The sequence below is a fragment of the Pygoscelis adeliae genome, unplaced genomic scaffold (assembly GCF_000699105.1).
Source record: "Pygoscelis adeliae isolate BGI_AS28 unplaced genomic scaffold, ASM69910v1 Scaffold166, whole genome shotgun sequence".
NCBI lineage: Eukaryota > Metazoa > Chordata > Aves > Sphenisciformes > Spheniscidae > Pygoscelis > Pygoscelis adeliae.
Window position 1 is genome coordinate 6,293,078 of NW_008825156.1, and position 16,832 is coordinate 6,309,909.

The window sequence follows — 16,832 nt, forward strand, 5'->3', positions numbered from 1 at the left end:
GGGAGTGGGGAGCAGCTGGCGGGCCGGCCATGGTGGGCCTCAAGGAGGAGCTGCTGAAGTCCATTTGGCACGCCTTCACCGCCCTCGACCTCGACCGCAGCGGGAAGGTCTCCAAGTCCCAGCTCAAGGCAAGTTGGGCGGCCCAGCCCGGCCGGGGGCAGCGAGAAGAGAGGGGTGGCGAGCCCAGGGGACGCGGTGTGGGGCCGGGGCCCGATGTGGGTGTGAGGGGCTGCCACCATGGGTGTGAGAGGCCGTGACATGGGCCTGGGCTGTCCCCACTGGTCACCTCGACGGTGGACATGGGGGTGCTCAGCCTGAGGCCTGTCTGAGGTGGTCACTCTCAGGGCCAGATGAGAGGACACAGCCACCCATTTTCGAAGCTCACTTGGGGCCGTGAATTGCATTTTCTCCATGAGGCTGTCGTTCATCACACAGCATTGCTAGTTGCTGTGGCTCCTGGACGCCTGCATCCTGTGGGAGGCTTGAGCGGGCCCTTCCTCACACTCGAGGAGGCTTATTTTTATTCTGCCTAGGCAAGCACTTCATCCTCCCTAAGATGTCAATGCACAAATCCTTGTTGTGCTTCTAGTCCGCTTTCAACCGTGTGTCCTTGGTACCCTTTCTGGCCAAAATCTTTTGCGGGGTCCCACAGCCACAAGGTCCCATCTATAGGGGTTGGCTGCATCCAAGTGAAATTCATAGCTTGCCAAGGGGAGAGCGAGGTTCCACAGTACTCTCTTATTTGGATATAAACAGGAGAATTAGTCAAGAGGCTCCAACTGTGCTATTCTTTCCTTAGCTTATATGCTGAAGTAATGTTTGTGCTCTTAAAAGAGCTCTCAGGCAGCTTGCTGAATCCAGTCCCATCTTGGCCCTGCTTTATGGGACCGTCTTGGCCTGGGAATAATAGCAGGAATCTGGCTAAATAAATATTTTGAATAAGAGCGCAACACCTGTTGACATTTGAGACTGTGGGTCCTTGTACTGAGTGCTGGAGTTGTGTCGGCCACAACAATTAGCTGAAGCTTGTGCCCTTTGTGGGATTAACTCCACGAGTGAGAGTGGCCGTGCTATGGGTGGTATTTTCAAGCGTGGTCAGTAGCTAAGGGACTTTGTTTTCAGCATTACGTAATAAGCGTCCACAACATGCAACGTGCTGCAAGCAGCCCGTTCCTCTTCTCCTTTTCTTCGCTTGGGGCGATCAGGCTGTGAGATATAGCATAACTCGGCCAGAAGTGACTGTGGGGCAAGAGTCAGGCGAGAGGCCAGACCTGACTGTGAGCTCAAGCTGAAAACGTGTGCAGGTCCCAGGTCTTTTACAGGTGGCGTCATGAAAGTGAGTATTTGTGTTGCAGGACTAACTGAAGTAGGTTGCAGAGAGGCGGGGTTTTTTTGTCCTGCTTTTTAAAGGAATTCTATTTTCCTGTCACACTACCATACCTTGTGTGTGCTGCCGTGATTTGTGTGCTTAGTGCAGTCACCCAGGAGGTGTGTCTGCAGCATGTGTTGGCGTGCCAGTTAGTGAAGAAGCTGTCGTGGTTGCACAGGTGTTGGGGTGAATTAAATGGCTAAAGAAGCAGCCAGGATGCTGGTGGGCTTGTACGGCTTGCTCTGATGGAGGTGTCATCACTTCTTCCCTAACATCGCTGACTGATGTAGGTGGATTAGAGCAGCAGTTGTATTTCCAAACTGAAGCACAGTTACTTGTCTTGTCATGCTCTGCTGTCTTATTAGAGCCCCATGTCTACAAATGCTTGTGTTTAAAAAAGGTAAAAAAATAAAAAGGAGAAGGGAAATTAAACTTGTGCCCTCGTTACCTATCAAACCTCTTCCTAAACAGTTTTGATGTTTCATTCTGTCTGTGAGAGAGAAGGGGAGAAAAAAAGTGGGTCTTTGTGGGTCTGTGCAGTTCTGTCTGTGATACAAAGGCTCCTGAGGGAAGTGTCAAGTGGGGGATCTGGGAATGCAGAAACAAGTCTGAAATGAAGCTGCTGCCTTCTCCTATGGCCACCAAGAGTTAGTTTTCAGGAAACACAGGAAGGGGTAGAGAGTGTTCTTCCATAGGCTTTTTGTGGTAAATGATGAATGTGGTGTCAAACTGATAGTCCTACTGGGGAGAAAAGGTGTATGTTATGGCAGTAGCCCCACATCGACGTAGCAGAAAGGGGTAGGCAGGACAGCAAAACAGAAGCTCCTGTCTGATTGATTTAGGGCTGTGTTGTACTAAGAAGGTATTTCCCAATAAAGTATTTCTCATCCATGTTACCATGAGGAAGATATAGCACCCTTATAACATGGAGAGATGAGTCTTGGAGATAAACAGGTTAGTAGAGATGGAAAAATATGTTTATAGAGATTAGAAATATATGTTTATAGAGATTAGCAAAATATGTTTAATAATTTAGTGAAACTCCTGTTATTAAAAAAAATGGTAAAAAACTATTTGTTTTCTGAGAACAGCAGGCAGTGTTGTAACTTTCTGAACTCTTCTCTCCTCAATAAGAAAACTTACTGACAATGGATCTTTAAGTTGTATAATCCAGTATAAGGTATTGCCATCACATTGCACAGGAGGTCGTAAGTATAACATGTTGGTTGTTAAAGAGAGTGATTTCTGGTTTCTCTACCTAGAAGTGATCTTTGAGCCTTCCATAAAAATAAGTAATTTTCATTAAATACTGTGAGAAGAATTAATGTGTGTTATGCAGCTGAGGCCCTACTGTGAAGGGTTTACATCATACATTGTTTTTAATATATCTAGAGCAAAGGGATGGAGGTGAGTGAATTGGGTCTGTTTTGTAGTCTGGAGAAACAGCAAACACTTAGAGGAAAAACTAGGACTTGCTTGGAATAGTAAGGATTTCATGAGATGTCTTTTATCCATTTGTATCTTTTTTATATGGTCTGAGCTGCTGAGAGAAGAGACAGTCAAATCAATCCTCTGTGTAATTTTCAATATTATCTTCTTCCAGTATGCACTGATTTTTTTTTTTTGTCTAATCAGTAATCTTCAGAAGTTCTACTGTTATGCTGGCTGCAGATCTTACCCTTTTTTCTACATCAGCAGAAACATTTGTGTATTCTGTTCTTAAATTACACCTTAAAATATGGACACAATCATTATTTTGTCAGTGTGTTTCAGCACTTTCAAACACTGATATAGCAAGACTAAAGTATAAATTCTGTGTATGCAGTTATAGCTGCTGTTGTGGTGTGAGCATGAGCTACATGCAAATACTTGCTTTCCTATATTTAAATCCAATTTCATCTTTCTTGCAATCTGCAATTTTAAAATTGATTTATTTTAAAAGTTTCTGTAATGTGCCAACATTCAGTCTGCTTTTCATCTGGATCTTGAAACACTGTGGTTTTAAATGTAGTTACACTTAGCAGCCAGCAATACTCCTTGTCGTATGTGTGTATGATTGGTTCTTGGAAAGCATACATACCAATTAGTTTTTACACTCTGTCTGGAAGCTCTTCCTTACATTGCTTTGTGACTTGTCTCTGCTTAGGCAATGGGGTTATTTGGCTATTCTTGTTTTGTTTTGTGTGCTACTACTGGGGTGGCTTTTCGGTGTCTTGGATTCCTGGCGTGATATTTGCAGGACATGGATGGTGAGCACCTCATGAAAATACAGTCTCATTCAGGCCCATAATATGTAGGTGACCAAAGTTACTAGTCAGGCTTAGAAAATTTAAACTGGTCTTTAATCGTGTCTGGGATGTTATAGGATTATTATACCTCTTAACTTTGTTTTGCCTTTTTACTAAATGGGAAGTCATTGGCCAGTGGGAAGAGGAAGAATGGTGTAATCAGGGGCAAGAGGGATGGTCCGAACAGAGAGGAAGACCTCGAACAATGTAGCAAGTCACTGGAAGGGTTGAGAGCCTGTGACGAGTGGGCAGGACCCCAGCTGGACAATTGACTTTGTACAACGTTGAAGGATGGTAGGAAATTAGTCATTATGACTCACTATGAGAGAGTTGTACTCTGACGTTATTAACAGGGCTCAGAAACGTTTGTATTAGGGTAGCTATGAGGAATTGTGTCTGTAAGGTGTGAGGGGAGGGATGCCCCTCTTCCAGAAGAGCTGGCAAACGAAGGAAACAACGGGGCCATGATACTGTGTTTGAGAGGAGCAGCTGCCAGTGGATCAGCAGCCCATTTAACCTTTGTCCTTGAGGTTTTGTCAACTGGTTTCAAGGAAGATGTAGAAGAAAGGCACATTAGATGGAAGATGTTTACTGGGAGCTCTTTCTAAGGGCTGGGAGCTGCAGGGCAGAAAGGCAATTCCCTTGGCAATTGGACAGATGCAGGCTGGCACCAGTATGTGATTGGGGGACAAAGGGGGCGTGCTGATAATGAAGGCAAGAGGAAGGGTGAGGTTGTCGAAAATGGTGACAAGGGGTCTGTGAGTGCCCAAGGGAGAAGGGAGCAAATGAAGGAACGGAGATGTGATGTGGGCGAAGGGCACTAGCGTCAGGAACCTGAGCTGGTGGAGACCAGGCTTGAATATGCTCATCCAACAGGGAAGGAGGTTGCTACACTAACCCCGATGTTAAATAGTGAGACTCCGAATGGAGCATTTGCTACCTGAGTGGATAAGGAAGCTGAACCTTGGAGATGCTGTGATGCAAGAAACTGTATGCTTAAGATGTACCCTGATTGAAAAGACCTTGTGTCTGTGACAGGGGGCATATACGATGCTGGTTTCCACAGTGGTTAAAAAAGGAAAAAGGAAAGTACTTGTGAGTAGCCTTATTTTGGCTGGCTAGCTGCTGACATGGATGTCAGAGAGAGATGAGCCAAGAATGTCTTGGAATGAATTCACACGAAGCCACTGAATGGAGCTGTCGGGATATGCGATGCCAACATTTTAAAATCTTAAAAAGAGATGGGGGGAGGGAGAAGACCCCCCTGAAAGATGGAAACGAAAAAGAAAAAAGTACTGAAGAAACTGACAATAGCCGCTGTAGGATTAGTCTGCCCTGTTAATGCTCCTATTATCATCTGGGCCAAATTTTTGTTGCTGAGCAATAGGTAGTCTAGCAGATCTTCCTTTTCCCTTTAGAAACGCAGATCACTTTTTTGAACAAGGTTAAATGGAACTACTCAGATGGCAACAATTCAACACGTGCTTAAAGTTTTGGAAGATCAATGTTTTGGAAGATGGGAGCTCAGAGGGGAGCATCTGTGGAGGAGTAGAGCTGGGCTGGAGATCTGCACTCCAGGTAAAGCAGCATGAGACTGGCCATAAATAAAGTAAATTCAAAGTCTGTAATGACCTTTAGTGTTCAGCTTGCTTGTTTCATCCGGTTGTTTATATTTAGAGCAGAACACCTTCAGTATTCCCTGGGCACCACTAGGCATCTTTCTTACAAAACTCTTTATTGAAAATGGAAGAATTGCGCCCAGAGTGCATTGGTTTTGTGAACCCTTTGCAGACCACTTATACTGTCTCATAGACTACAGTTTGGGGACGACTGCTGTACCCATTTGCCGCAGCACAGAGATGAATCTCCAGCCTGGGGTAGGAGTTGGCTCTGGCATGAAGATAGATTGTTAAATGTGGCATCCAGAGCATAATAAGTGCTGAAAGCAAAAGCTGCCTAGCAACCCTGTGGGCATGGGGGGAATAACCCTTACTGGTGCAAAACTTCCTCATGGTTGATGGAGCTTCTGCGAGGCAAGGAGATTTTTCGTACCCCAATTAACCTAATATTCAGCTAGATTTTTTTTTTAATTGATCATTAAAATAAAGTATATCATGGTCCAGATAATGTGATTTGAGAGAACAAAACAAAACAAAACGAGATCTCAGTGCTGAATTTTTCAGGCTTACCCTGCAACTGAAGAATTCAGCTGGCGCTTGGCCGTGTTAGAGAATGGCAGGCTTTGGCAGGCGCCGAGGAATTTCCTGAGTTATGAAAAGAGAGCACTGGGCACAGGAGAGATCGCAGATAAGTCAGATCTTAGAAAATGATTGAAAGTGGAATTCTTTCCTGGTAAATTGGTTGGTTAATGTGGAAACCACCTAGGTTTCTGACAGCCCAAGCACAGCAAGAAGGCTGAAAAAGGGAGAAGAGAAACGTGTAGAAAGGACATGATGAGAAAGTGTTTTATTGAGACTTTTAAGATATTTTGGTAATAAGCTTAAATCAGTTATGCTTTTAGAATATTTTTATTAGCTGAGTATTTTTTTAGTTATAGTATTAGCAACTACAGTCTGGTTGGAAAACTGAGATCATCTTTATCTCTCAGAAATTCAAGAATCCCTCAGTCTTCTATAAATAACAACAGAAGCCTTAAATAGAAGGGGAAACACGCATGATAGTACATTCCCCCCCCCCATGTAAGTCACATGGACTCAAACAGTTGATTTGATGTGGTGGTTAAAAATAAGGATAGATTGAAGGGAATTATACTTTTGATGGAGGGTAGTGTGAAACGTGGTAACTTCTAAATACTATTTTGCTACTTTGGGAAATACAGCTTTTGTTGTAATATCGCGGATGCTGTTGTTTTTCTGTTTTTAAACTTTTGCACCTGGTTAGCTCCAGTGGCCTAATGTTAGCATACAACAATGAACATATGTATTTCTTGTGGAAATGTGTGCTTTTCTAAAAGAAAGTATAACTTTGGAGGTATGTAGAGAGGAATTCTCTGAACTGAACTTGCATCTTGGGCTATCTTTGTAGGATTTTATGCTAACTAGCGCTTAGACTCTGCATATCTCCTTATCATACATAAGAAAAGTAAATGTACGTTATATTTTTGGGAGGTGGAAAAGCCCAGACATTTTAAGTGTGTGGCATAGGTTTGATTTCCTAGGCTTTGACGACTTCGGACTTTCACTTCTTGTTTTGCAGCTACCCCATCTCGACTGCTTTATGTCTACTCACTTAAATAGACCCGCTTATAAATTTTCTGCACTTTTTTTTACTGCTTTCTCTTTGCATCATTTGGGTCTGTTTTTTTTTTTTTTTATTTTATGCTGCACAGTGAAAAAGTAAAGCATATGCCAAAACTCAGTTGTAGTCTGTCCCATCTAGTTGTTGATTTAAAAAGAAATACCATAAGCAGCATGCCTTTTCATATGATGGAATCTGTTTTACTTCTGCCTAATTTTATTTTACCTGTATTTTTTGCCTTTGGTTCTTAGTTACATTTTTTCAATGCAGACCATTCCTGGGCATGTGAAGTTAAATCCTTAACCCAGTCCCTGTAGCCAGTACATGGTCTTCAGAGGCTTAACTCTGCGTCATGCCAAGGGGAGAGGGCTCCTGACTGACAGTGTTTAAGACCCAGTGGGTAGTGTGTTACAGGACTGACCTGACTTGAGACAGTGTGAACAACGAAAGGCATAGTGCTTTGCCTTTCTGAGGAAAGTGCTGGTGGCACAAGAGTGAGTGCTACCCAGGCTCTGCCTTCCTGTTGTTGGTACTGAGGCGTTAGTTTGTGCATGCAAAACTCGGCCTAAGTTGAAGAAGTTGAGATGGCGTTGGCTACCAGTTAGTTTTCAATAATTCAGTACTTCCTTAAAACTAATCAAGCATATAGCCTCTTCTTGAAGGTCATTTCTCAAGAACAGACATGAGTGCTGGTGGGTGTTAAGCTCTTGACATAATTCATGCAAATACCTTTTTAAAATAAAAATTTGAGAAGCACGCCTAAACCCTTCCCCTTTCTATAACATTACTTTTTCTTTGCTAACTGCAACATGGGGTGAATGTTGAGAAGCAACCCAAAAGCAAGCAGATGAGAGAAATCCGTTGTTAACACTTTAATTTGAATGGTCATTTCTTTGTAAAGTAAAAGTACATACTGAGTTGTTTTCTTCGATACTTGTTTTCACTAGATAGTAAATATAATTTCAAAGGCTAGGTGTTTGTGGTTGTTTTCCGTAGCTATCTAATTTCACTCTGTAAATATTACTTTGGTGTTTCTGCATGCCTCTCCTGGTTTTCAAATGCATATGTGTACAAAGGGTAGCTTCTGTAGCTGTGTTTGTACTTCTGTAGGAATGGACCTGTCTGTGATCGCATCGCTTCTGTAAATGTGCAACTGTCTGAAGCCATCAAATCCTTAGAGTCAACTTTTTGGTTACGTTTTGGTTTTTGACAAAAATCCACAGGGCAGAACTTATGCTGACATGAAGATGTCACTTTCTGTGCATGGTTTTGCAAATCACAGGTTGGAGGGAACACAGCATGGTTAAGGCCAACAGCAGCGTCATTGATTTCTCTTCTGTCTTTAGGTCCTTTCTCACAACTTGTGCACAGTGTTAAATGTTCCCCATGACCCAGTGGCCTTGGAAGAACACTTTAGAGATGATGATGAAGGACCGGTTTCCAATCAGGGTTACATGCCTTATCTAAACAAATTCATCTTGGAAAGGGTAAGTTTTGAATTCTTGTGCTCTGTTTTTCCCTTTATTAGGTTTTGTATTAGAGTGTCTTTACAGTAGACTTCTGCTTGCAGGAAGCATGCTGGTGTGAAGACACTCTGGTTGTGAGTGTGCCTGCGTGGGGTCGTGATGGGGCGGGTACTCTGGAGAGCCTATGCCTTAAAATGGAAGGGTGCACTGTTCTCTACTTCTTTTTTCTCTCCTTGGTTTCTATTTCCTGTTACATCTGGTCATTGACTAAGCTGTGTTCATGCAGAACTGTGTTCATATTAATAAAGCACCTCAGCTTGAATTTATTTGAAAGTGTCTTGGAGCTATAGATTGTCCCACTTTATACTAGGGCTATAACAGAATATTGTCAGACTCCTTTGCAAACAGGAAGGGCAAAAATATCTTTAATGTCTATTTACAAGGTATTTTCATAAATAGATCCCTTCAAATAGTTACAGGGGGTGACATTTGGGAGTGTTGTTAAGTTCCGTCTTGCAAGTTCTTTCCTTTTGTGGCTGAGCACTCTTTAGTCTTCTGTTGTGCCTTGTTTTAGGGCAAGCTCTGGAAAGTCAGCAGGGTTTCCCCTATTCTCCTCTCCATCTTGTTCTAAGATAGGTAGTCACTGGGTCAGAGCTGGACTCTGGGAGCTGTGCATTTGAGATTTAGGTTGAAATTTTTGAAATTAAAAAGCTATCTTCCTGCTTTTTTTTCTGACAGTTTCTGTTGAGAGACTGGTCTAGATCGTAAAAATCAGTACACGTGATAGTGCAAACTTATCAGCTTCAATACCACTGATTTCTCGTACACTTGGGGGCCGACCCCAGAAACCCTCAAACCTGGATGTTGTGGCTGCAGATACATAGATGTTTGCTTTCTTTTATAATATTAAGAAGTCCTGAACTGACATGCTGCTGAAAAGTCCAATGCAGCAATTGCAGATTATGCAAACTCCTTAGCCCAATTTGCTGATTTTTGCTGCTTCTTTAATCTACATTTAATACTGGTGGAAAATGTGATATATATAATGCAGCCTGGCAGCTTGGAAGCAGGAGAAGCTTCATATATCTAGCTAAGACTTGTCAGCTCCTCTGCCTCTCTAGTCTGTGTTTCTCTCACACTCAGTGTCCTGTTTCATGCGTGGGAGTTGTTGGCCGTTAATACACATAAAGGTACCTGCCTAATGTCTTGGTTGTTTGATGTTGGAGAATCTTGGTTTGTCCCTAAGAAGTTCATGATCTCATTTCCACTTCGTGTTGGCTGTCTGAGCTCCTGTAAGATTCAACAGAGACCAATCAGTTTGTATACAAATTTTAGGGAAAAAGAAAAGGCCTTACTTTATTTTGACCGAAGGATTATGGTAGTAGAGTCTGAACCACAGTGTTTTTTGTTAATACCATTTGTAGGCAGTAGCAAGCCATTAAGTGAAAAAAAAGGTAGAGATGGAAGGCTTTTTCAAATATAAACATGCTTTATTGTTAAAGGGTGTTTATAGGAAGAATATTACGGAAATGAGGAGCAATTGCATTTAAATAACACTTTAATTTGAAAATAAAGACCTGGCTACCTAAGCAAGTTGGTGTGAATTTACAGTGTTTAGCTACTCCAAGGCACCTTCTTATGCCATGGTAAAAATGAAGGACAAGCTACCTTGCTTTCTCATGAAAGGAAAGAGCATGACTGCATGTAGTTTCTTGTGTTTTATTCATACACTGATCTGGCTTCCAATAATTGCCTGATATACCCATACCATTAGTTCATCTTAAAAGATGAAAATGTTAAGGAACAGGATTAAATTACCTGTAACTTCATGTTATTTAATCCTGACTAAATGCTTGTAAACAGTTTAGATATGTACTATTAAAAATTAGTGAAATTCTTTAGGCAGAAGGCTATCTTTGTGGACTGGAAAAATCTTGACTGTGACATCTCATCTTTTAGAGATGACTTTACATCTGTGCCAAAAGACAAGATGCAGTGGGATGAAGTCATTGGTTCATAGCATGTCTCCTTTGTTTAAAACAAACAAGCAAAAAAAGCAAACAAGAAACCCCTTCTTTTTTCGTTCTTCCAAGGCGTAATCTGTTCTTTCAGATGGGGTGACTGTAGAGCAAATGCTATTAATTTATGCTGGTAAGCAAAGCTACTGAAGAAGGACTAGTGCTTTATACCCCCAAATACAGAGGAAAATCTCTCAATTTGCAGCCAGGTGAATTAATTGATTTGAGCAAGAGCAACCTGCTCAAGAGAGATTTTTTTTTATCTCAAAGATACTTTGCTTTAAAACATTAGTAAAATATTTAAAGAATAAATCCTTGGATTTCCTTTAAAACAGATATATAACTGTGACTTACAATGTTATTGAGATGGCTTTGTAACCTTTTGAAATAATTTCTGTGGTACTCTTAAATGCAGTGTAGGTTTTTATATTTTTTAGTGCTGGCTTACCCTGTGTTACCCTGCAAGACAAACTCTTTATATAGAACCAAGGAGTCATCAAGAAAGGCACAAGTCGGTAGTTTAATGAGGCAAATTGGCTGCAACTAATTTCCTTTATCCAAACAGGAAATTTGAATAAGTAGTTTGAATATATATGTTTGACTTAGATATCTAAAGTGGGACCTCTGGCACAGCGCGACCTAGTCTGCTGTGCCAGAATGGTCCTGAAACCTCCTGCTTGGCTGCTGCCTAATCCCAGTGGCAGTAACATGCTGTAGGTGACATCTGGTCAAACCTATAGGTTTGACCCTATAGGGTTTTGACACGAGTTTCTGAGGCACATGCAATCCAGCTTTGCTACATGAGCAGAAACCACGCACTTTCCTTTATCCCGGCAAGGGCCTGTGCCTTTCTCCACCCATCTCCCTGTGGTCATTGATTGCTGCCATGCTTTAAGACACGAGCTGCTCGTAGAGCAACCCACCTTATTTATAGTGCTTAGATCACTTGCCAGGTGGTGGCTGTAGGAAAGGAGATTTCCCACCCTGTCGGCATCTTCCTCAGGAGTAGCATTACCACTAAGGACATTTCCAGAGTGGAACTGCTCATCATCTGGGCGGGTGAAGTTGTTTTAGAAAAGAAGTCAAGCTTCATTGGGCAGGGTGGGGAGGACAGGCAGGAAAAAGCACAGACAAAAGTAGCCAAGGGGTGAGGCGCTGGCAAATTGAAGGAAGAAGGAAACCTGGCTTCTAGCCCTTCTTCCAAAGGGTGTTCGTTCACCTAGCTGGTGTCTCATTTAAGACCCACGTTTCTTGTGTGAACAACCAGGATGGTGAGCTTGTGGCTGTAGCAGTTATAGCTCCTACAGCTTCCACCTTCTTCAAAGGACAGCTGTAGCCTGTAGCCAGCCTCTTGCATTGTCACTTACATTGGTGGCCTGCTCTGCAAACATGCGAAGTCTATGGCTTTCTTTCATAGGCTCACTTTTAGTCCTGGAAACTGTACTGTAAAGTGCTTCTTGGCATAGGACTGGTTTCCTGTTTACTTCTGTCTTTTTTTTCTTTTTTTCTTTTTTTCCTCCACCCACATCAGTTCATCCACTTCCTTAGTCTATCTTTGACCTAGCCACTGTGGCTCACCCTCCACTACATTTGACCACTTACCTGACTGGATAGGAAATCATGCAGTTTGCAGTGGTGTCCTTGAAGCATCTAAGATGCATGGTTTGGCCTATCATAAGAAAATGTCACTGAACATTACTGGTGTCATTACCACAGGAGGTACAAGAACCTGTTTCTTAGATATGCTTTCCGAAATCTCAAGGGACTTCCATTACACTGCAGAACATGCCTTTATCAGTTACATGTTGGCAAAGAATTAGCATTGCTAAGCTGTAGGGAGATAAATAGATTTAATCTCTAACATAAATGAGGGTTTAAAAAGAAAATAGAGGAAATGAAAGCTTTCACGTATGTAAATAATTCACAGATGGGTATGTACAGTTGCTAGGTATGATAAAGGATAATGAAAACGAGGAATTTTTTTTATCAATAAGGTGAAGATTTGCAAGTCTGAGACAAAGGAGAGGATTTAAGTGGATTAGCATTGGAGGAAAAAATTATTACATGTTAATGAATATCTTACAAGAGTTACATTTGAGTAAAATGAAGTGGAAAAACACATTAAAGGTCTTTCCCAGCTATTGTTCCAATATTGCTTTTAGCATATCCACATGTAATTTTGGCTATAATGGTTTCCAAATTTGCTATACAAAATCTCAGTAACTCAGTGCAATAGAAGGGCAGTTGGAACTAAGGCAGTTATGAAGATGGTTTGGAAGATAAAGCTAATGTGCTAATGGCAGAATGCAGTGTAGCCTCCTTCACATGAAGTCAGGGTGTTATTAACTTGACCAGAAACTGGAGGTTGGATGAGATTTTGCTGGAAGAAATTCCTTAGTTGACCCACGCAGGAAGTCAGACTAGGCTGCTACAGTGGTCTTTTTGGGCCTTGTCATTTCTTGCAAACTGGAATTTTCTCGGTGTTTTTTGTGTGACTTAGCCTGTAAACTTTGTCTGTCTGTTATTCTGTGCCATTCGTGCATATTAATTTTTTTTGTTCAATTTCTTCATTTCAGGTTCAAGGAAACTTTGACAAAGTTGAATTCAACAGGATGTGCTGGACTCTCTGTGCTAAAAAGAACCTCTCTAAAAGTCCTTTGCTGATTAGTGATGAAGATGCATTTAAAGTGTGGGTTATTTTTAACTTCTTATCAGAGGACAAATACCCTTTAATCATTGTACCTGAGGAGGTAAGCAACAAAAACTTAAGCTGTTTAATACCAGTTTGCTTAATGTCCCAGTTGAACTATGTTAATGTTTGCTACTCTCTGGAGATTTAAGAGGCAATAATTGTTTAATATAAAACTTTTATTCCCCTCTTTTAATAATGTAAGGCCTTGGGTGCTTTTCTTTGTCTTCCAGGGTGCATATGCAGGGATTCCCACAGGATACTTTAGATATTGATGGCTATGCGTGTCTGTCATTTAAACAGACTGGATTAAATGGGATGTGCTACTTGCCCCAGTAAATAGCTTATTTTGCTTTTTGTGAGGATTGACTGGTGCTGGGGAGACTAGCTCCAGTACCAGCACTCGGAGCTGTTGAGGTTCTTGCTTTGCTCATAAGTAGTGTGTGTATGTGATACTTTAATCACCGCACTTGCTTACATGCGATTAGAATTTTGCACAGTTAGTACATCAGTGTGATTCTGAAAAAAAAATTCTCCCCTCTGCTCTGTGTTACCGTGACTTGCAAGATGAGTCTTCAGTCTCATGTCACCCTCCTGATGAAAAGGAGAAGTATGAACTTTTCTGATGTCTGTTTCTGATCAAAAGCAGCCACCACCTGAACACTCTTGCTTGAAATAGTTGGAAGGAATAATACCAGAGAGATCTCTTTATACTTTAAGTTCATGAACAAGTATGGGCAACACTCAAATAGGTATTTTAACCCTAAAGCAAGATTTCTGTATCTCCACAATTCTCCCCTTGGGGAAGGGCGAGGGAAGAAGCAGAAAGATCAGAACTGTAGGCATAAATAATCTCTTGCAAAACTGTACACAGAAATCCCAGGGGTTTGCAGTACAGCCCTGGACTCCTGATTAAGAAATACTTGCAAATTGTTGAACAGTCAGGGATCAAAACAGTCTGATTTACTGCCACTACGACATAACTTTTGGACTCCAAGCTGTTGTGCCAAACAATAAAGTACAGGTAACTCCCCTATCAAAATAAACTGCTCGGTTTTGCCTTATCATTCACTTTTTAGCAGGAGACTTTCACTCTGTACAATGTTTCTGGTTTTGCCAGACTGGTGATGACAGGGCCCTACCTGGCATGCTGTATTCCCATGAGAAATGGGACAGTCTTCTTGCTTGCTTTCCTGTTTTTTCTGTCAGTTCTGGGAGAAAGGGGATCATGGTTGTAAAAGCTAAGACAGCTCCTTTCTTAATGGTGCCAGATTTGGCTTTGGTAGAAGGTCAGAGCCACTAATAAATGTCAAAACTGGGACTCAAATCCACATCTCTGGCTTGTCATTGTGTTCTTCACTGCACAGCCTGGCTCACCTGAGGGTAGGTATTTCACATCTCCTTATTTGTTGGCATGGTTAAAAGCTTCAGACCTGCCAGTTCTGGGGCATCAGCATTGCTCACTTGCTCCCCCTCCACCCAGCAAGCCCCCAGATTCATGCTGCCTTCTGTAGCTGATGCTAGGTAATGGCAATGCGTCTGTTTGTTGGGAGATGGGCTGCAGGATCGGCTCTGAGCCCAAAAGAGGTTTTTCAGATTTCATAGCTGCTGCTGTTTGCTTTCCTTCCCATCCTTAATGTCCAGGGTTAACCTGTATTACTCTTCTACTTGGAGTATTTTTAAAATTCTTAGGGTGGATCTGTGTCTGCATCTCCTTGATTACGGCAAGATTTAAATTGTGCAATACTGTTTAAAGGAAGCTTATAGAGCCTCACAAAAAAAGGCTGCTCTGTTCTTATCGTATACAATGCCTGTATTCGCTCTAACCTTTTGCCTTAGACCACACAGGTAATGTAATCAGCCAGTGGAGGAATGCTATCTATTGAATGCACTCCTTTCTGGTTTGCATTGGTCCTCCTTGGGTTCTCTGTTCTTCTGGAAAATTCCACATTTACTCATTTACCCTTTTACAGAAAATTCCAAAACTAAAGATGCAAAGTCTCAGTTTCGGTCGGTTTTGCTTTTTCTCTGTGTTACCTTTCATATCTATCTTTTAAGTTCTTATGTCTGGGTTTTTTTAATGTTAAATCTAAACTCCAGATTTGCAAAGCATTTTTTTGTACAAACTTTTAGTTGTTGTCTTAGTGCTGAGAATTTCTACCTGAAAATAACTCTTTTCAATAGTATTCAAAATGATACTGGTACCTAGTAAAGGTATTTTTCTTTCCATTTACTTTTTATGCCTCTTGAGTTCATAATAAAGCTTGGTTATATATTTAGTCTTCACCACTTTATATTGCATCCTGTCATTTAACTACAAAATGGCTTGGACGTCGTGTATAAAGTGAGGGGATTTTTGCGAAGTGAAGAACAGAGGAGAGGGTGATGGAAGCATCGCTGTTCTGTGATGTTTATGTTTTGGTGAGGGCAATGTAGACCTTTCATGGGTGACTATAGCTTCCCAGCCAGGGAGCAAGCTTTCCTTCCCTCCCTGCCTGTTGCTCTTATCGTTGGCTGAGAATATTGCGACACTTAATTTACTGCAGTTTCTGGCTTGGAGTCCTTTGTGTGGGATCCAGCTGTTTCCCCTCCTCCCTCCCTTCCACCTCGTAGGCTTTTGGGTTTCAGAGATTTTGTTTCCCTTTTATAAGTAACTAGGAAACTTGCCTCATACTTTCAGGTTGGAAGGGTGATCCCTTGAAGATTTTTGCATCTCATCTTGTGGATGGGAAGATGATAAGAGAGAGAACTTCTTAGGTCTCCAGTGAATGTGTTGATACAACTTCATGTGGTTATGAGCATGCCTTCTCTTCCTCCTCCTTGGAGGAGCTGCTCTTTGAGACCTTCTTTGGAGTCTGATTTTCCTTTTTTTTTTTTTTTTTAATGAGATAAGTGGTTTCTGCACTCATTTGAACAATTTCATCTCTGGAAAACTCTCTTGCTTGGGTGCAGTTTCACCTTCTTTGCACTATGCTGACTAAAGATTGAGGCTGCTGTCCTTCCTTCTTGCCCATGTTGTGTACTTTTGCACTAGTGCTGCTGTGCTAGGCCTTTCGTATTAGACAGCTAATTGTGGTGGGGCTGTTATCCCCATCTGCAAAGTGTTAAGTCTTGATTTCCTGCCCAGGTGTTGAATGGGCAGCAAATTGGGAACAGCTGCAGCTCAGCCAGAGAAGGGAAAACAGGCTACTTTGGAAAGGTTTCAGAGAAACAGGCTGAGGAAAGCTTTAGAAAGAGCAAAGTGAGGAAAGCAGTTACAAAGAGGGCATTTGAAAGCAGTGGAGAGGTGACACAAGGGCCAGAAGTTGCTTGTTTAGCAGACGCCAGGCTGAAAGCCAGAGGCAGTGTCTGGTGTGTGCTCCTCACCTGTCATGGAAGGAGAGATGGCAGCCCTGCACTTGAGGGAAATAAGGTTAGTAAAATCCAGCATGGAGAAGGGCCTGGGTTGGGGTGTGCAGTTTTGGGATGTGACTTCAAGCTTGAAAGGATCCCTCTATGTTATGGGGAGAAGTCAGGTCACAGAGAGACAGGAGCTGGTGGCTGTGCAGAGCACTGGGCTCAGCTGGTAACAGCCTTGGGCTCCAGTGTAGCTTCTGCAGGTGACTGGTGGGCAGCTGAGAGCAGTTAGGAGAGTTGGAAAGGAACAGAGATCCATGAATGTCTATTTTGCAAAGGCGCTTATGTCCCAGGGAGATGCAAAATGGTACCAAATCTGAAAGCTCCCTCCCCTTTCAAGTGAGAAGC

At 42.1% G+C, this 16,832-nt stretch overlaps 1 protein-coding gene across 1 annotated transcript in view; it reads left to right on the forward strand.

The window, feature by feature from the left end:
* The first annotated feature begins 7 nt into the window (after window positions 1–7).
* The window catches only part of SWAP70 (SWAP switching B-cell complex 70kDa subunit), a 38,708-nt gene continuing 21,883 nt past the window's right edge, over window positions 8–16,832 (forward strand). Inside the window, exons 1-3 of the mRNA XM_009328573.1 lie at window positions 8–128; window positions 8,262–8,402; window positions 12,976–13,149. Coding sequence (XP_009326848.1) covers window positions 30–128; window positions 8,262–8,402; window positions 12,976–13,149 — 414 coding nt within the window. The 5' untranslated portion in view covers window positions 8–29. The remainder of the gene's footprint in view (window positions 129–8,261; window positions 8,403–12,975; window positions 13,150–16,832) is intronic.